The sequence below is a fragment of the Dermochelys coriacea genome, chromosome 4 (genome assembly GCF_009764565.3).
Source record: "Dermochelys coriacea isolate rDerCor1 chromosome 4, rDerCor1.pri.v4, whole genome shotgun sequence".
NCBI classification, from domain to species: Eukaryota; Metazoa; Chordata; order Testudines; family Dermochelyidae; genus Dermochelys; species Dermochelys coriacea.
In genome coordinates, this window is record NC_050071.1 from 17814015 (window position 1) to 17835684 (window position 21670).

The 21670-nt window shown below is 40.1% G+C and overlaps 1 protein-coding gene across 20 annotated transcripts in view; it reads right to left on the bottom strand.

The window, feature by feature from the left end:
- SEC31A (SEC31 homolog A, COPII coat complex component) overlaps positions 1-21670 on the bottom strand; it is a 74491-nt gene that overhangs the window by 50391 nt on the left and 2430 nt on the right. For 15 of the 20 annotated variants that reach the window (XM_038398949.2, XM_038398944.2, XM_038398942.2 and 12 more), the window contains exons 2-7: positions 17213-17295; positions 16542-16665; positions 12027-12225; positions 10601-10696; positions 8801-8941; positions 903-1045 (exon numbers count right to left, since the gene is read on the bottom strand). In XM_038398949.2, the coding sequence (XP_038254877.1) occupies positions 903-1045; positions 8801-8941; positions 10601-10696; positions 12027-12225; positions 16542-16665; positions 17213-17291 (782 nt within the window). In that variant the 5' untranslated portion in view covers positions 17292-17295. The remainder of the gene's footprint in view (positions 1-902; positions 1046-8800; positions 8942-10600; positions 10697-12026; positions 12226-16541; positions 16666-17212; positions 17296-21670) is intronic. The other 5 variants (XM_038398933.2, XM_038398945.2, XM_038398943.2 and 2 more) reach the window with 1 other exon arrangement.

The following is a 21670-nucleotide window of genomic DNA, read 5'->3' on the forward strand; positions in this document are numbered from 1 at the left end:
TTTATTGAAATAGATTTTTTCCACTTTCTGCACAAGGAGTCATGACAGTGTAGCCACAGACTTAGGGCACAATCCAGAAAGGTACCTGAAAGCCAAATACTATATCCATTGATAAAAAACATGGATATCAAAGGAAGATTGTGTAATAAAATATCGCACTAATACCTGACTCGGAAAATTGCAGGATAAGAACTGTGAATAATACTTGTGGCAATCTTCTTTTTATTACTAAAGGGTTAACATTAGCCTAGTCAAAATCGGCATTTTCAGGGAGTGCTTGCAACACAGTTTTTTGCTGCCCTCTATCTTCATATGCAATAAACTCCTGTCCATCATTTTCACACCACTGTACACCAGGTCAGTCAAAAGGTTTAAGGGGAGAGTTAGTGAAAGGATTCATTAGAATACACCCCAAATTTATGCAACTCGTTTTGGATTAGAAACCATGTATTACTGTTTGTATGGGTGAGGGATCTTTAGATTCCCCAACCCCTTCGGCAGAAGTGGAGCCCAGCTGCTTCTTCCTTTGCACCCTTGCAATCGATTTACATATGTTTAAATTTTTGAGACTTTCTTCTCAAAGGAAACAGCTAGAAACGTACTGTACTTCAAAAAAAAAAATAAAGCTAGAATCCTTCTTCACAATTCTAACTCCTTAAAAGCAGTGTGGACCACTGGGCACAGGTTTGCTGGGCACAAAGGCTAGCCGTATCACTAAAAGTCTAGATTAAGCATTACAGTAGCTGCTAAAGCATCTGCCTTGGAGCTTAAAATTGAGATGGCATTTATACCAACTGACAGAGGATAAAAATACAGTAATGTGTACAAACCAAGATTAGAATGAGAAAAATGGCTAAACAATAAAGAAAAGTCAAGATTTACAGACAAGCCGCCATAAATACCTTGTATGGTTTTCCAAAACACGAAGAGGAGAAGAAGCAAACCTAAGATCCCACATCTGAATTACAGGCAACCTGTCATCTTCTGAAGCCAGGACCATCTGTGTAGCCACATCAGGGTGCCATGCCAAGTCTGAGCAGTGCATCTGATAGATAAAGTAGTGTTAGACCACAAGATAATTAAGCAGAGCTATAAAAAAAAGGAACCCTCTAAAACAGAAGCACAGAGAATGCTGGCTTGAGCGTGGCCCTGTTTATTCCCATTTTGTGACTGTATTCTTCCGTAACTAGACCAGTGGCTCTCAACCTTTCCAGACAACTGTTCCCCTTTCAGGAGTCTGATTTGTCTTGCGTCCCCCAAGCTTCACCGCTCTTAAAAACTACTTGCTTACAAAATCAGACACAAAAATACAAAAGTGTCACAGCGCACTATTACTGAAAAATTGCTGACTTTCTCATTTTACCATATAATTTTAAAATAAATCAATTGGAATATAAATATTGTACTTATATGTCAGTGTATTGTATACAGAGAAGTATAAATAAGTCATTGTCTATATGAAATTTTTGTTTGTACTGACTTCATTAGTGGTTTTTATGTAGACTGTTGTAAAACTAGGCAAATATCTAGACGAGTTGATGTACCCCTTAGAAGACCTCTGCGTACCCTCACGGGCACACATACTCCTGGTTAAGAAGCACTGAACTAGACTATTGGCCAGGTTACACCATGATTAGATCCAAATTCTCTCCTCTATTTCAAAGCAAAGAGCTGACAAACGGAATCAGCTCCCAATCCAGCTCCAAGAACATTGATTTAATAACATCTGGAATGCTACTTGAATTTAGTGTATCTAAAGGCTATCTCAAAAGGACACTCATGTGGTTTATGTCCAAAACATGTGTTTTAAATACAACAAATACAGAAAAACCTTTACATAAAAATTTTAATGAAATTTAAAATATATAGATTTTAATTAAAACCACTTGTTAGCATGCAACTAGTCCCTTGCAAACACTACAGTATTGTGCTGGAACCCAAAGGTGAACCAAGCTATGCTGAGAATCTGGCAAAATGCAGATTGTGAAAAGTAAATCAGATTAAGCACTGGAAGTCTAAATTATTATTAGTAACTCAAATAAGCAAGAACTTGTTTGTTAAGTATATTTTTAAACTGTTAGTTCCTCTTAAAGGTTTCAGATGCTTTAAATCATTTATCAATATAAGTATTTGCAATCATTGATTAATAATTTCCTTTAATAAACTTGTTCATAAATGTAAGATGCCTAACTATAAACATGAATCTTTAACCAGATACCGCAACTGTGAACCGTATGACCGAAGAAGAGCCCTGTGGAGCTAGAAAGCTTGTCTCTCTCACCAACAGGAATTGGTCCAATAGAAGTTATTACCTCATCCCTCACCCCCTTGTTTTTCTAATATCTTGGAACAAACATGGCTACAACAATGCTGCAAACAACCAGAGGGTGGTGAGCCTTATGTGGAATATTCACTTGTGCTATTGAGACACAGCCCGTGCATCAGGGTGAGCCTTGGAATTCTGCTTCGGGGAGCTCTCCATGGGACAAAGAGGATGTTCCCATTTCTACATCCCCAGTATCATGCGCCTTCCACAGCAAGGCAGTCTGCTCTTCTGTCCAGTGCACTGGGGATGTGGGCCATTGCCCCTGACACCTCTGGAGTGTCTTGCCAGGGAGCAGTCCAAGCACCTGTGCCTGGCTGCTGTACAGAAGAGTAAGGGAGCTGAAGTTCTTTGCACCCTCCATTTGAGCTGTAAGGCACAAGGTCAACCTCCAGGAGTAGCTTCACTGTGGAAGTAAAACTATTTAAACCTACTGGTAAATGCATCAGCTGCTTTATTCTTTCTCAGACACACACTGTTCCAGATGACAGGACTTCAGACTATTATAATAAAATCTTCCCACTGCAGCCATGAATGGGTCAATACTGAATTTATCAGCATAGTGCGCATAACCTCAGCCATGCAGAACACAATACCATCCACAGCCTCAGAAACAACTCTGACATCATAATCAAAAAGGCTGACAAAGGAGGTGCTGTCGTCATCATAAATAGGTCGGAGTATGAACAAGAGGCTACTAGGCAGCTCTCCAACACCACTTTCTACAAGCCATTACCCTCTGATCCCACTGAGAGTTACCAAAAGAAACTACAGCATTTGCTCAAGAAACTCCCTGAAAAAGCACAAGAACAAATCTGCACAGACACACCCCTAGAACCTCGACCTGGGGTATTCTATCTGCTACCCAAGAGCCGTAAACCTGGAAATCCTGGACGCCCCTTCATCTCAGGCATTGGCACCCTGACAGCAGGATTGTCTGGCTATGTAGACTCCCTCCTCAGGCCCTACACTCCCAGCACTCCCAGCTATCTTCGAGACACCACTGACTTCCTGAGGAAACTACAATCCATTGGTGATCTTCCTAAAAACACCATCCTAGCCACTATGGATGTAGAAGCCCTCTACACCAACACTCCACACAAAGATGGGCTACAAGCCGTCAGGTACAGTATCCCCGATACTGTCACGGCTAACCTGGTGGCTGAACTTTGTGACTTTGTCCTCACCCATAACTATTTCACATTTGGGGACAATGTATACCTTCAAGTCAGCGGCACTGCGATGGGTACCCGCATGGCCCCACAGTATGCCAACATTTTTATGGCTGACTTAGAACAACGCTTCCTCAGCTCTCGTCTCCTAATGCCCCTACTCTGCTTGCGCTACATTGATGACATCTTCATCATCTGGACCCATGGAAAAGAAGCCCTTGAGGAATTCCACCAGGATTTCAACAATTTCCATCCCACCATCAACCTCAGCCTGGACCAGTCCACACAAGAGATCCACTTCCTGAACACTACGGTGCTAATAAGCGATGGTCACGTAAACACCACCCTATATCGGAAACCTACTGACCGCTATTCCTACCTAACAGCTTTCATCCAGATCATACCACACGATCCATTGTCTACAGCCAAGCTCTACGATATAAACGCATTTGCTCCAACCCCTCAGACAAAGACAAACACCTACAAGATCTCTATCATGCATTCCTACAACTACAATACCCACCTGCTGAAGTGAAGAAACAGATTGACAGAGCCAGAAGAGTACCCAGAAGTCACCTGCTACAGGACAGGCCCAACAAAGAAAATAACAGAACGCCACTAGCCATCACCTTCAGCCCACAACTAAAACCTCTCCAACGCATCATCAAGGATCTACAACCCATCCTGAAGGACGACCCATCACTCTCACAGATCTTGGGAGACAGGCCAGTCCTTGCTTACAGACAGCCCCCCAATCTGAAGCAAATACTCACCAGCAACCACACACCACACAACAGAACCACTAACCCAGGAACCTATCCTTGCAACAAAGCCCGTTGCCAACTCTGTCCACATATCTATTCAGGGGACACCATCATAGGGCCTAATCACATCAGCCACACTATCAGAGGCTCGTTCACCTGCGCATCTACCAATGTGATATATGTCATCATGTGCCAGCAATGCCCCTCTGCCATGTACATTGGTCAAACTGGACAGTCTCTATGTAAAAGAATGAATGGACACAAATCAGACGTCAAGAATTATAACATTCAAAAACCAGTTGGAGAACACTTCAATCTCTCTGGTCACTCGATTACAGACCTGAGGGTGGCTATCCTTCAACAAAAAAACTTCAAAAACAGACTCCAACAAGAGACTGCTGAATTGGAATTAATTTGCAAACTGGATACTATTAATTTAGGCTTGAATAGAGACTGGGAATGGATGAGTCATTACACAAAGTAAAACTTATTCCCCATGTTATTTCTCCCCCGCACCCCACCCCACCCCCTACTGTTCCTCAGATATTCTTGTTAACTGCTGGAAATAGCCTCCCTTGCTTGTCACCATGAAAGGTTTTCCTCCCTCCCCCCCCCGCCCCCCTTCTCCTCCCGGCTGCTGGTGATGGCTCATCTTAAGTGATCACTCTCCTTACAGTTACAGAGTAGCAGCCGTGTTAGTCTGTATTCACAAAAAGAAAAGGAGCACTTGTGGCACCTTAGAGACTAACAAATTTATTAGAGCATAAGCTTTCGTGAGCTACAGCTCACTTCATCGGATGCATTTGGTGGAAAAAACAGAGGGGAGATTGATATACGCACACAGAGAACATGAAACAATGGGTTTATCATACACACTGTAAGGAGAGTGATCACTTAAGATAAGCCATCACCAGCAGCTGTGGGGGGGGGGGGGAAGGAGGAAGACCTTTCATGGTGACAAGCAAGGGAGGCTATTTCCAGCAGTTAACAAGAATATCTGAGGAACAGTGGGGGGTGGGGAGAAATAACATGGGGAAATAGTTTTACTTTGTGTAATGACTCATCCATTCCCAGTCTCTATTCAAGCCTAAATTAATTGTATCCAGTTTGCAAATTAATTCCAATTCAGCAGTCTCTCGTTGGAGTCTGTTTTTGAAGCTTTTTTGTTGAAGGATAGCCACCCTCAGGTCTGTAATCGAGTGACCAGAGAGATTGAAGTGTTCTCCAACTGGTTTTTGAATGTTATAATTCTTGACGTCTGATTTGTGTCCATTCATTCTTTTACATAGAGACTGTCTAGTTTGACCAATGTACATGGCAGAGGGGCATTGCTGGCACACGATGGCATATATCACATTGGTAGATGCGCAGGTGAACGAGACAAGCCATTTACAACACACACTTTGCTTCTCTACAAAAGAAAAAGGACACTAAACTATCTAAACTACTACATGCCACAAGGGGCCACAACAGTGGTTCCCGTAACCCACCCAGCAATATTGTTAATCTATCCAACTATACTCTTAGCCCAGCAGAAGAATCTGTCCTATCTCGGGGCCTCTCCTTTTGCCCCTCCACCCCCACGAACATGATACAGTTCTGTGGTGACCTAGAATCCTATTTTTGACGTCTCCGACTCAAGGAATATTTCCAACACACCTCTGACCAACATATTAACCCACAGAGACCTTCCTACCAACACTACAAAAAGAAGGATTCTGGGTGGACTCCTCCTGAAGGTCGAAACAGCAGCCTGGACTTCTACATAGAGTGCTTCCGCCGACATGCACGAGCTGAAATTGTGGAAAAGCAGCAGCGCTTGCCCCATAACCTCAGCCATGCAGAACACAATGCCATCCACAGCCTCAGAAACAACTCTGACATCATAATCAAAAAGGCTGACAAAGGAGGTGCTGTTGTCATCATGAATAGGTCGGAGTATGAACAAGAGGCTACTAGGCAGCTCTCCAACACCACTTTCTACAAGCCATTACCCTCTGAACCCACTGAGAGTTACCAAAAGAAACTACAGCATTTGCTCAAGAAACTCCCTGAAAAAACACAAGAACAAATCCGCACAGACACATCCCTAGAACCCCGACCAAGGGTATTCTATCTGCTACCCAAGATCCATAAACCTGGAAATCCTGGACGCCCCATCATCTCAGGCATTGGCACCCTGACAGCAGGATTGTCTGGCTATGTAGACTCCCTCCTCAGGCCCTACACTCCCAGCACTCCCAGCTATCTTCGAGACACCACTGACTTCCTGAGGAAACTACAATCCATTGGTGATCTTCCTAGAAACACCATCCTAGCCACTATGGATGTAGAAGCCCTCTATACCAACATTCCACACAAAGATGGGCTACAAGCCATCAGGAACAGTATCCCCGATAATGTCACGGCTAACCTGGTGGCTGAACTTTGTGACTTTGTCCTCACCCATAACTATTTCACATTTGGGGACAACGTATACCTTCAAGTCAGCGGCACTGCAATGGGTACCCGCATGGCCCCACAGTATGCCAACATTTTTATGGCTGACTTAGAACAACGCTTCCTCGGCTCTCGTCTCCTAATGCCCCTACTCTGCTTGCGCTACATTGATGACATCTTCATCATCTGGACCCATGGAAAAGAAACCCTTGAGGAATTCCACCAGGATTTCAACAATTTCCATCCCACCATCAACCTCAGCCTGTACCAGTCCACACAAGAGATCCACTTCCTGGACACTACGGTGCTAATAAGCGATGGTCACATAAACACCACCCTATATCGGAAACCTACTGACCGCTATTCCTACCTACATGCCTCTAGCTTTCATCCCGATCATACCACACGATCCATTGTCTACAGCCAAGCTCTACGATATAACAGCATTTGCTCCAACCCCTCAGACAGAGACAAACACCTACAAGATCTCTATCATGCATTCTTACAACTACAGTACCCACCTGCTGAAGTGAAGGAACAGATTGACAGAGCCAGAAGAGTACCCAGAAGTCATCTACTACAGGACAGGCCCAACAAAGAAAATAAAAGAACGCCACTAGCCATCACCTTCAGCCCACAACTAAAACCTCTCCAACGCATCATCAAGGATCTACAACCTATCCTGAAGGACGACCCATCACTCTCACAGATCTTGGGAGACAGACCAGTCCTTGCTTACAGACAGCCCCCCAATCTGAAGCAAATACTCACCAGCAACCACACACCACACAACAGAACCACCAACCCAGGAACCTATCCTTGCAACGAAGCCCATTGCCAACTCTGTCCACATATCTATTCAGGGGACACTATCATAGGGCCTAATCACATCAGCCACACTATCAGAGGCTCGTTCACCTGCGCATCTACCAATGTGATATATGACATCATGTGCCAGCAATGCCCCTCTGCCATGTACATTGGTCAAACTGGACAGTCTCTATGTAAAAGAATGAATGGACACAAATCAGACGTCAAGAATTATAACATTCAAAAACCAGTTGGAGAACACTTCAATCTCTCTGGTCACTCGATTACAGACCTGAGGGTGGCTATCCTTCAACAAAAAAGCTTCAAAAACAGACTCCAACGAGAGACTGCTGAATTGGAATTAATTTGCAAATTGGATACAATTAACTTAGGCTTGAATAGAGACTGGGAATGGATGAGTCATTACACAAAGTAAAACTATTTCCCCATGTTATTTCTCCCCACCCCCCACTGTTCCTCAGATATTCTTGTTAACTGCTGGAAATAGCCTCCCTTGCTTGTCATCATGAAAGGTTTTCCGCTCCCACCCCCCCGCTGCTGGTTATGGCTTGTCTTAAGTGATCACTCTCCTTACAGTGTGTATGATAAACCCATTGTTTCATGTTCTCTGTGTGCGTATATCAATCTCCCCTCTGTTTTTTCCACCAAATGCATCCGATGAAGTGAGCTGTAGCTCATGAAAGCTTATGCTCTAAGGTGCCACAATACTCCTCTCCTTACAGTGTGTATGATAAAACCCATTGTTTCATGTTCTCTGTGTGTATATATAAATCTCCCTTCTGTATTTTCCACCAAATGCATCCGATGAAGTGAGCTGTAGCTCACGAAAGCTTATGCTCAAATAAATTTGTTAGTCTCTAAGGTGCCACAAGTACTCCTTTTCTTTTTGCGAATACAGACTAACACGGCTGCTACTCTGAAACCTATCACTTAACCAGTCTGACTTCTCACTGCTGAGTAATACATAATGTCCCCTTCTCTTGCCTGAACCCTAAACTTCCTACCAAAATCCTTCCCTGCCAAATATTAATTGAATCATTTGTAAAAATTAATTATTTAAAATAATAATCCACCTTTAGCTATATAATTGTAGCCCTTTAAAAAATTAACAGATTCTACAGCGGGTAGTATAAAATGGGGACATGTTCCTGTGTCACTTAACAGTCTAATGAGAATTTGTGCAGTCACTTGTTTTACTATGGCAAAAATACGTCTAATAGTTAATCATGATTATTAATACAGGCTCTTGATAGTTTAACATAATAAATTACCCGGTTGCTGTGGTCGCTGACTTTGATGATCGGTTCATTCTTCCTCAGATCCCACACGGTAGCACGACCACTAGGACTGGCAGATGCCAAGATGTGCTGGACTTGCCTGTTCCATGCAACGCAGCTGATGTCTTCTGGAGGCTATTGCAAACAAAACATGTCTCAACATTATCTTTTTCCCCAACAGAGAACTCAATTTTTTTTTATTAGATAAGTAGGCTAAAACTACGAGTTTTCAAAGCTAATCCTCATAGCCCATGTGTTTGTTTTACCTTCTTGAATAAATTTAATTGACACGAGGAAATTTTAAAACCCATGCATTTAAATATATAAAAAGAAAAGGAGTACTTGTGGCACCTTAGAGACCAACAAATTTATGTGAGCATAAGCTTTCGTGAGCTACAGCTCACTTCATCGGATTCATCGGATGAATCCGATGAAGTGAGCTGTAGCTCACGAAAGCTTATGCTCACATAAATTTGTTGGTCTCTAAGGTGCCACAAGTACTCCTTTTCTTTTTGCCAATACAGACCAACACGGCTGCTACTCTGAAACCTTTAAATATACAGGTTTAAATATACAGTAGCTTTGTCTATTGGCTGGATATCTGCACCCCTCCTTCCTTTCTGCCTGTGATAAATTGATGCATTAGCCAGCTATGGAGGAAGATGGAGCAAGTTTGTTGTCTCCAAGAGCTTAATAGTGACCCGTAAAAAAGTATTTAAAAATTGGACTTGTGCCCTTGATTGGTCTTTTGTGATGTATAGAAAAATGAAAGGTAGAGTTTTTTGTTTTTGTTTGGAGTGTTAATTCTTTTCTGCTTATTTATTTTTTTACCTTATTAGAATTGTTAAGTCTGGTCTTCCCTGATTATGTTAGAAGATTTCTTGGGTGTCTCAGAGCATGTGCATTACGAGCTCTCACGCCTTAACTCAAAGGGCATGGATCTTTAACATGTCTCCAAAATGTTCATTAGTCATTGGACTAATTTGATAACAAAAAACAAGCTAAAACCAAGCCTTTTAAAACAGCCTGACTACAGATAGCTACTCAATTGCTTAACTCTCACTTAGGAACCAAACAAAATACAGTACAAGGAATGCACAACAATGCATGATTTTGCTCACTCATACCTGAAAGTGTGACAACTGATAAGTTGTTCTGCTGACACAAGACAAGAGTTAAGTGTTGTAATCTTACTGGGCGATTTGGGTGTGCAAAAGAATTCAGAACTGGACACAAATTGCATGTAAGCACTACAGTCACGATTAACATAATTATAAATAGAGTCATTGTTGGTTACTTGGAATGCAATTTAAGTCTCCCCAGTAAATTCAGAGTCAATTTTCACAAAAGTGGTGTTCATTACAACCTGCCTGTACTGCTTTATAAAGGTTAAAGCCATTAATGAATCATATTCAAAACAAAACAGACAAATATCCACTTTTAGCCTTAACAGTCAATAAATTTACAATCAGAAAAACAAACATCCACTGGGGGTTATTTTATTGTTCAGGAGCAAAATATATACAATATACGTAATGTAACAACATACTTGTACGATTCTTATCCCCAAGAGAAAACTACATAATTATTTTAAGGAATGTACCTCACAGTAGCAGATGTTTATCCAGGGCTTAACTACATTCAAGGTAATATTTGCAATGTATAAATTAAGTTTTTGAAAACAGAGATTGGTGCTTAGAACTGCTTCAATACTGTATGAGATTTAAAATAAATTAAATAATCTGCGTATTTTTCAGCATTCTTCAAATCAGTTGACAAACATAACTCCAGTACCTGGGTCTTAGCTCCTGGTGTCATTGGTGAGGCAAAGTTGTTCAAGTCCCAGATATAGATTTCAGACTCATTAGCACCTGATGCTACAAGGTTTGTCTGTAATAGAAATATGCCAATAGACATTGAGAGTATTTCCGGCATCAGCCTTCACCTTCCCAAACGCTGTGGGCCCAATCCATGGAGCTGTGCCAACTGACATTAGCTTAGAATGTAGCCCTTGTCACAACAAGAGCACTTCAGAGAAGGTACATGAATCCTTAAGATTTCTAATACTACTTATTAGCCAAGACCCCCTATACTCTGCAGCAAGCTGGACCTAAATTCCCAGTCTAGTGTTCTTGGTTTCTGCAGTACTCTTACGCAGAAAATGGACACACAAAGAATGGGGCTGCACAAAATGACTCCATTTTACTAATGCCCCAACCCTGTAAACAATTAAGCTTGTGCTTAACTCTATTTGTGTTACTAATCCCACTGACTTCAATGGGATCCCAAATGTGAGTAAAGTTAAACACATGAGTAAGCATTCACAGGATCAAGGCCTATAAGATCATTTCCTAGATTAAAAGAAGCATTTGAAACAGTTTTACAGGTGGAAGAGGAATGCCAAGATAATAACAATGGGATCTGAGAAGAATGAACTAGAGGGAAAATAACTATTATATCAATGTATTTTGCTCATACCCTAATGCTGGTTGAAAAACAGGTTCCAACTTCATAATAATCAAGAACAGAAACAATGCAATTTACACATAGTTCACTGAACTAATTACTGCCTTAGTAAAAACATGTGCCAAAAGAAAAAATGCTACTTAGTAAATCAAAACAAACTGAACTCTCACAGAACAGTCATGGATGAGAAAAGATGCTATATCTTGAGAGGTAAATCCTCATTAGTAATGGAATTAAATTAGCTCTGTGATTAAGTCCTTATTACTTTTAAGAATTGTGTCAAGCCAATGAGTTTTAGGCCCCAACATTTTATCTTTATTTTGGAACAACATACAAAAATGGAAGGGTTACAAAACCTAAAAACTAATATTTAGTAGTAGTTTTTTAAATTTCAGTGAAAACAGTTGTTGGGAGGAATTTCAAAACATCTGTCTGCAACCATGACAACACTGAGTAGTGCATGAGAACTGAAAAGTGAAACTGACTAGAAACAAAATGAAAAAACTGTATTTCAATGTCTAAACCGAAAAATACACAAAGTAAATAGCCTAAATGGTGAAAAACAGATCAGATTTTTAAAATGATTTCCAGTCAAATAATGATTAGTATCAAAGATTCTTTTCTTTTTTTAAATATGCAAAAATATCTATACAACTTTCCCCCAAAAATCACAAGAGAAGAGCATTTCCTATAGTATTTTACTAATCCATGTTACTAATCCATGACAGTGTATATTGAACAAAAAAAATCTAACCTGGAAAATATTCACGTCCAAAGCTCTTACTGGCCCAGTGTGCTTGTCTTTCTGTGCAATGGTAACTTCACTCTCTCCAGCTATAATTTTAGATGGATCATACAGAATAATATTTCCATTTTCACCACCTGCAATTAGAACTCCAGAAAGACTACCATCTGAAGCCATTTTATGAGGTCCCCATATCAATTTATGGTACCTACAAGATAAAAAAAAAAAGAATTTAAGAAGATCCATTGCCATATCATTATAAGTGCCAGATCATCATCATGTTTTCCCTGATAAAAAACACAAACACTTTATGGGAAAAAGTGCAGGCTGGTGATCAGATCAAAGGCATGATCAGACTGAGAACTGCTAGCTTCTATTCCTAGCTCTCCCATTCTGTCAGAAGTGTGACAAGTCACAACCTATATATGCCTCAGTTCAAGGCTCTAAAGTCAGAATACTTACTTACCTTGCAGGAGTACTTGTGGCACCTTAGAGACTAACAAATTTATTAGAGCATAAGCTTTCGTGAGCTACAGCTCACTTCATCGGATGCATTTGGTGGAAAAAACAGAGGAAAGATTTATATACACACACACAGAGAACATGAAACAATGGGTTTATCATACACACTGTAAGGAGAGTGATCACTTAAGATAAGCCATCACCAACAGCAGGGGGGGGAAGGAGGAAAACCTTTCATGGTGACAAGCAGGTAGGCTAATTCCAGCAGTTAACAAGAATATCAGAGGAACAGTGGGGGGTGGGGTGGGAGGGAGAAATACCATGGGGAAATACTACTATTTCCCCATGGTATGAACAGTGGGGGGTGGGGTGGGAGGGAGAAATACCATGGGGAAATAGTACTATTTCCCCATGGTATGAACAGTGGGGGGTGGGGTGGGAGGGAGAAATACCATGGGGAAATAGTACTATTTCCCCATGGTATTTCTCCCACCCACCCCACCCCCCACTGTTCCTCTGATATTCTTGTTAACTGCTGGAATTAGCCTACCTGCTTGTCACCATGAAAGGTTTTCCTCCTTCCCCCCCCTGCTGTTGGTGATGGCTTATCTTAAGTGATCACTCTCCTTACAGTGTGTATGATAAACCCATTGTTTCATGTTCTCTGTGTGTGTGTATATAAATCTTTCCTCTGTTTTTTCCACCAAATGCATCCGATGAAGTGAGCTGTAGCTCACGAAAGCTTATGCTCTAATAAATTTGTTAGTCTCTAAGGTGCCACAAGTACTCCTTTTCTTTTTGCGAATACAGACTAACACGGCTGCTACTCTGAAACTTACCTTGCAGGGTTTTTTGAGATGATGTTTACAAAGGACTGTGAGATGATCCCTGATTGAGAATTAAAAGCATAGCCAACTACAAGCAATCACATAAATCTCTGATATTAATGAACAGCTGTTTATGCAAGAGGCAAACAGAGAGTGAATGAAAACGGTCTCCTTGACATAAGCCCTATTCCTCAACTGCACTCTTGCAATTAAAATGATTTTTGTACTTCATGCTTATCAAGTGGCAACAATTATACACAAACAAGAAAGCACATTGCCTGGAGTGTAGTATGTTTTATTTAATGTTAAATAAGAGGTTAGAGTATATTTTTAGACTTGAAATATACCCAAGCTAGTACACTGGATCTGTAAGTATCCGGATTTCCTTTTTTTAAACAAAGTTGTTTAATAATAAAACAATATTCCTGTATGTTCAGCCATGCAAAGGGTACATTTCTTCCACAAAACCACACACACCCTCTTGTGGCATTGCTCTTACAAAGTGGCCTTAATGCATTTGGAAAGCAAACTAACAAGTTTCTACAAAAAACAAAACAAACCCAAGAGGTAGGGCTTTTTTTAAAAATTACATCAGCACTAACAATGCTACCATTAATCAGTATTATATGCTGAATGCTCCAAGGAGCAAGAAGAGTATATGCAGCACGAGTTACTTAACTTTTATCTCTCTAACCTGTTGTTGAGCCGTTCCCAGTTATTATCTATATTAGGATAGCAGCCCGGGTCCCTAATCAGATTCAGGGTTCCATCTTGTTAGATACTGTACAAGGAAGACATGGTTCCTGTTCTCTATAGACTGCAATTTAATCTATTTATAATTTCTAAAAGTTCAGGCAGTTTTGTTTGGTGTAAATCTTTGGAAGACAGTTTTAGACTTGTACATCATTATTTAAAAATGGACTGTGGAGAATGAAATAGGATTAACTTCCATCTACATAGTAAGGTTGTGTAAAACATGATCATCATCCCTCAATGGATTTAGATTTTTATATATCTCAGTGTAGCCGAGCTACAATATACTATATTTCTGTCATACATAACTTTGATAAAAATACACTAATGCTGACACTACAGCTTATTAATTGATGAACAGCTGACAAGCTGTAACTGTTGCACTTACATCCACTGAGAGTACTATGGGTCAATGGACGGACTAATGTTTGTGCTGACATTGTATCTGGTATGAAAGATTAATGGATCTAATCCAGTGTCAATGGAAAGTTTTCAGATCCTTCTCTACCTCCAAGAAGAGCATCTCACGCTTTCATTGACATTTTTATGGCCAATTTACAATGAACAGAAGGCACTACAATGCTACTGCAAGTGTCACTAAGATGTCAATAGGATGGTTTTTTGGATTTTTAATGCTAATTATATAAGTTATAAGTTAGTAGTAATATGGGTCTAAATGAAGCAAAACAATCAGGAACATTTCTTCCCAATAGCCAGGTGTAAATACTGAACTACATATGGAATGCAAAAATGAAACACACAGGTACATCAAATGAGTCCCCCGCAATACCTAAACACAATGGATGACACAACATGTGGAAGCTGTAACTGCCTTTTCCTATTTTTAAGAGCACATTTAACACTTTTCCTCTGCTCTCTGGAAATTCCTCAGGGCTCTGACTGTTATCTTCCTTTACATCAAAAACAAAACAAACCATGTCAAACCAAATTAATATCCTTCTTTGACAAGGTAACAAGCCTTGAGGATTGGGGGAAGAAGTAGGTGTGATATAGCTCAACTATAGTGAGGCTTTTGATACTGTCTCACATGACCTCATAAACAAACTAGAAAAATACAGCCTAGATGAACCTGCTATAAAGTGGGTGCACAACTGGCTGGAAAATGGTACTCAGAGAGTAGTTATCAGTGGTTCACAATCAAGTTGGAAGAGTATATTGCATTGGGCCCTGCAAGGATGAGTCCCGGGGGTAGTCCTATTTAATATCTTTATAAATGATTTAGATAATGGCATACAGAGTACACTAAAGATCATGCAAATCTTAGATTGGACTATTTAATCACATGAGACATTGCAAACCATCTACATCATAGGCTGCAATTCACACTGTCTCTCGCAGACGAAAGGATGCTGACAAAAGAGAGCACACTTATAAATTTTGTGGACAATACCAAGCTAGGAGGGGTTGCAAGCACTCTAGAGGACAGGATTAGAATTCACAATGATCTTGACAAACCAGAAAAATGGTCTGAATTACACAGGATGACATTCAATAAGGACAAATGCAAAGTATTACACGTAGGAAGGAATGATCAACTGCACAAATGCAAAATGGGCAATGACTGCCTAGGAAGGAGAAAAGGATTGCAGGGAATAGTTGATCACAATCTAAGTATGAGTCAACAATGTAATACTGTTGCAAAATAAGTAATCTTCGTTCTGGGATGTATTAGCAGGAATACTATAAGCAAGACACGAGAAGTAATTCTTCCGCTCTACTCAGAACTGATAAGGCCTCAACAGGAGTACTATGTCCAGTTCTGGGTGCCATGCTTTGGGAAACGTGAACAATTTGGAGACAGTCCAGAGAAGATCAACAAAAAAAGGTCTAGAAAACATGACCTATGAGGAAAGATGGAAAAAACTGGGTTTCTTGAGTGTGAAAAAGAGAAAGCTGAGGGGAGACATGATAACGATCTTCAAATGTGTAAAAGGTTGTTATGAAGAGGAGGGTGATAAATTGTTCTCCTTAACCACTGAGGACAGAAAAAGAAGTAAGGGACTAAAATTGCAGCAAGGAAGATTTAAGCTAGACATTAGAAAATAAACTTTCTAATTACAAGGGTAGTTAAGCACTGGAACAAATTACTGAAAGAGACTGTGGGGTTTTTAAGAACAAGTTAAACAAGCACCTGTCAGGGATGGTCTAGATAATACCATGAGTACAGGAGACTGGACTAGATGACCTATCAAGTTCCTTTCCAATCCCACATTTCTATGATTCTATCGCCCAACGGATACCAGCCGAAGATATCTGTGACAGAACAGGAACTGAAACCAGGTCTCCAGCGTCCAAGTCTACAACTTTAACCACAAGCCCATCCTTCTTACCTTTCCTAATAACACTGACACAGAGCTAAAGCTTCATACACTGTCCTTTCAGCCCATATCATGGACTGACGTTGCCACAAAAAAACGCATTTTTATAAAGCAAGCCATAAATTTGGAACCCCAATTCATACCTGTGCGAGGAAGAGAAAGTTGCACAGGATTTCATATCCAGCGAAGGATCAGACAAATCCAATTCAAATATTTCCAGAGAAGCATTGGTACTGAAAGTTGCATCCAACTGTTGAGCAGATGTACCTACACAGAAAGGTAGATACACTATGGTATCAGAATGACATAATACAAAGTATGGAATTTCAAATTATGAAAGCATCAAATCATACAAAGGAAATAAAATCTTCAGTGTTTCAGAGGTACACTGAACTCTCCCCTGCTGCTGTGTGAAAATCCCACACAAATAACAGAGGAAACTCAGAAAGGCAATAGTTTTGGCAACCAAAACTCCTGAGAAACCGTAAGCCATTGGTAAAGACTGGGTCATGTAATCCTATGATTTAGGAGAGAGAAGCCTTGAAATTAAGTTACCACTGCTGCCGTACACTTAGGGCAAACATGCACGTTTACAAGGTATATGTCGGCTGGGGTTTTGATTTCTACGAAAAGCTGATACTCCAGAGGTTGAAAAGTGATTTCAAGTGGGCACTGCATTGCATTCTCAATTACTATTTCAGCCTTCAGGACATTAATTTTCTATTATAAAGTACAAGTACAGTGAGTATATTATAATCTACACCATATGCATAGAAAGCCCTATGGGTAGGGACCATACTCTTCAACAAGTTACCTGTAGCCAGGTAAATGGGATGTTGTTGGGCAGGACTCCATGCCTGCATAGCAGTACGATCAATCTCCTTTAACTTCATCCTGCTAAAAGAAGATAACTTTTGTAATACAGAAAATCTGGAGGAAATGGCACCAGTACAACAGAGGGGAAATGGGTGTACACAGAACTGTGGGTATGATGTGGCGTTTGTAGGGAACAGGGAAATGGTGAAATATTATTGAAGTTTACAGGAAATTAATACTTGTTAAACATGTTGAATGCATCTCAATAAACCTGGGGAACATGGCAACTGCTGTGAGATTCTGTTCTTAGACCAAATGCCTTTGCTAATAAGAGTTTACATGATATACTTGGATATCTTGCAGCAGCTATTACATTTAAATTAAAATACAGCCCATGTTTCTAAATGTCCAAACTGACATTCATAAACTGTCATCAGAGCTGAAACTACTGAAACTTACCACAAAGTCACTACTGAAAACCACCACATTGGTTTCTAAAATCATGTCAAAGAATTTCCTAATCCAGTTTCTTAGTGATATTTTAGGGACATAGTTAACTTGAGATTGCATTCTAGCAATCTCAAGAAATTAACATAGTTTCAGGTGTAATATCTGTCCTTGAGTCTGTCTGCCATTTTTTGTGGTTTTACAACAACATTTTCCTATTTTTAAATGTTGTACAAGACCCACACAAACAACAATCCCTGACTGATTATACAGAGAAAACAATGAAATTGATTCCATGTAAAGGCTTGTCAAATGCACAAAGCAAGCAAGCAAAAAAGATAAAAATATGCTTTTTCTAATCTCTTTAAATTCTAGTAACTTTAGGTATTACTTCTAGCAATAGTTAGTACAAAAAAATGTAAAAGTATCCACCAAATGCATCCGATGTAGCTCACGAAAGCTTATGCTCAAATAAATTTGTTAGTCTCTAAGGTGCCACAAGTACTCCTTTTCTTTTTGTGAATACAGACTAACACGGCTGCTACTCTGAAACCTTTAGGTATGTTCCTCTTTCCATGCAGGCTGAGGAAGCATGTGTATATAAAAAGATAAGTAATGTGATATACTCATTTCAGACATCAACAGTTTTTCAGTCACCATCTTCTACCCTATCACCCATGAAAAGGTTATATGGTCCTCATAATAATGACATTCTGAAGTGCCAAGAATTTTCTCATAATTGTGGCTTCCAGTTAATGGTTGGAAAGGAAGTGAAAGTTTAAGTGAAAGCCTGAAAAGCTCAACAACTTTGAGTCACACTGTCCTCACAAGTGGATTTATGTAGCTTTTGTGCATGAACAAAAAGTTGTGTGAAGAAGTGCAAAGGTTAATTATTATTATTAGCATGTGATGCAAGATAATTCAGAAAAAAAAAAGCAACTGATAAACTGGTCTTCCAGCTAAAGGTTTGCTGAAAAACACTCAATTTTTTCATCAAATGCCTCCTAAACAGAGCCCAGCACATAGTAATCTAAAAGACTTTGCAACACACAGACATTTTAAACAAAATATAATAATTCAGGCTTGCAAAAATGTACTTACCCAAGGCAGGGATGGCATGGTAATTACCAGAGCTCGTTGTTACCAAGTAAAACCATGTTTTTTACAAACCCGGGTAAAACTAGTTAGTCCCAGGTTAAGGCATTTGCTATTTTAAAAACTGTTTCATTCATGCACATCGCACTGTACTAGTTTAAGTTACATATTCATACTGTGATTACAGTAGCTACACGATAAAATACAGATTAATTTAGGATTGTACAAATAAAAAGTAAAACTGCATTGGGGTGTAATAATAATATAGTCATTATGATGTTGAACATGAGAATGTCTATGTATTTGGGTTTGTATTTTCTCAAGGAAGTTATAGATGTCATGACTCATATTTCAATATTATATAAACAAAACTCAAAAACATTTGATTATATAAAAACAACAATGCACAGTTGCATTAAGCAATCAGAAGCTTGAAGAGTTGCAGAGTACCAGTTGTACTAATACTACAACAGCTAAAACAATGATCTTAATCCATTTGGCCTACATTCTGTAGCAGAAGACCAACTTTGACGTAGTGGATAGACTGCGCCTAGTCCTCAGTTTTGAATGGATGTAACCAAAGTCTGAAAAGATTTGTCTTATGCTTGCTGAAGTTGCTGGACACTGAAGCAATTCTTTTTCCCACTTTCCAGGTTTAAACCGTACTTAGTAGCACTCCATCCTAAACTAGTTTTTCCTGGAAAACTGCCAACCCTGACCAAATGCGTATAAAGTATAACTTTTTGCACTAGCTGGACTGGTGAGTTTTACAAGGTTGCAACAGTAATTTGAAAATTACTTCCAATAGAAAAAAAGAGTTTGTTCAACCTTTGTAAAATGCTTATAATAATTAATCTAATATTACACTGACCGAAAAATATACTTTAAAATTGCAGGGGAAATTAACATTAAGGCACAACATATCTTGTCCTCTGATTTTTATTTAATGAGGAACATTTTCTTAAAGAAAGGAATAGTGGGAACACACACAGTCTTTATCAGCCACACTTACTCTATGATAATGGGAAGGTTTCAATTAATTCTTTCCTGTACTTGATTTCAATCTTGACACTACAGAATTTCATTCTGACAACACATACCTAGATAATTATACTATGAACAAATTTATGGTCCATTTCAGTCAATTTCACAGTCATAGGATTTTAAAAATCGCAGATTTCATGTTTTCAGCTATTTAAATCTGAAATTTCACTGTGTTGTAATTGTAGGGGTCCTGACCCAAAAAGGAGTTGTGTGGGGGTTGCAAGGTTATTATAGTGGGGGTTACGATACTGCTTCCCTTACTTCTGTGCTGCTGCAGGCGATTGCGCTGCCTTCAAACCTGGGCAGCTGGAGAGCGGCAGCTGCTGTCTGAGAGCCCAGCTCTGAAGGCAAACCCACTGCCAGCAGCAGCAAGGATAGCATGGTGTGGTATTGCCACCCATACTTCTGCACTGCTGCCGCTGACAGGGTGCTGACTTCAGAGCTGGGGGCCTGGCCAACAGCCACCCGTCTCCAGCCACCCAGCTCTGAAGGCAGCACAGAAGCAAGGGTGGCAATACTGCAACCCCCTAAAATAACCTTGTGACCCCTCTGCAACTCCCTTTCGGGTCAGGACTCCCAATGTGAGAAGGGTTGGTCTCACCCCATGAAATCTGTATAGTATGTGGTAAATGCACACAAAAGACCACATTTCATGGTCCGTGATGCGTTTTTCATGGCCATGAATTTGGTAGGGCCATACCTATGAACTCTTCATCTTACATCTAATATGCACATCATAATCATTATTAGGAGTTCTCAGACTGTTGCTAGACAAAGGTCTTTTCAAGAGAGCTCTTGATAATTTAACAAGCAACACAGTTTGTCTCACTCATCTGAATTTTGTATCCTTTAGGGAAATATTTAACAAAGTTAGTTTATAGCAGACCTCAAAAATAATTTTAAAAATTAGATCTCTTTATATAAATGAATTTAAAACCATTCTAGTAGGGCACCTTATACTGAAAGTACCATGTGTATCCTCGTTCTACTTTTAAAACTAAAATGTAGTCTCAAACAGTTTACAGGTCATGCCACGTGAATCTGGAGTTAGTCGTGTGCTTGAGAACCTCGAGCACTGACCTTGTATAGTCATCCTGAACACAAGGAACACCCGTGCCAAAAATGCTTGAGTGAGGTTTAGTTGGGAGTCTGGCTCTAAGCCAAGCAGGTGTGTGCTCCACTGGGTTGAAGAAGTCTGTTATGTGGAAAGATCCTGACTGGACTTCAAACCCTTAAGTAAAAAAGGACAAGACTGCACAATCTCTCTCTGAAACTGTTCAAGGAAAAGGTGATTATTGGGTGTCCACATCAAGTGTGCAGACACCTATGATGCACCTGGGGAATCACAGAGATGCATATTACTGTGTCCAGTTCAGTTTTAGATAAGGATCCTCTTGCATTTGTTCATAACAAGGCTTGCTTTTCCAGAGTTTTTTCGGGATACTAAAAGTGATTTCCTTCTATGATTGATGTACACATAAATCCTACTCTCGTTTTCACATAGCCTATACTTTTACTGTTAAAAAAAGCAACACATGCAGGATACTCGGCTGCCCACTCTCTGCCAGGACCAACTGGGACCCCTCCCTCATAGGAGAGATCACTGCCAGGTGGTCACTGAGTGACGTATTTAATGACTTTGATGAACCAAACATCATTTTAAAAGAGAACATAACAAAAACAGATGGGCTCCCCTCCTCTTTATAACATAACAGTAAATTTCATCAATTCTTTAGTACCACAAGATTGGTTGGATGCCAGTTTAAGGCAGAGGTTCTCAAACTGTGGTCCATGGACCACCATTGGTCCGCGAGCTCCATTCAGGTGGTCCGTGGATAATTCCCTCCAAGGTGCACGCCTGGGCAGCCGC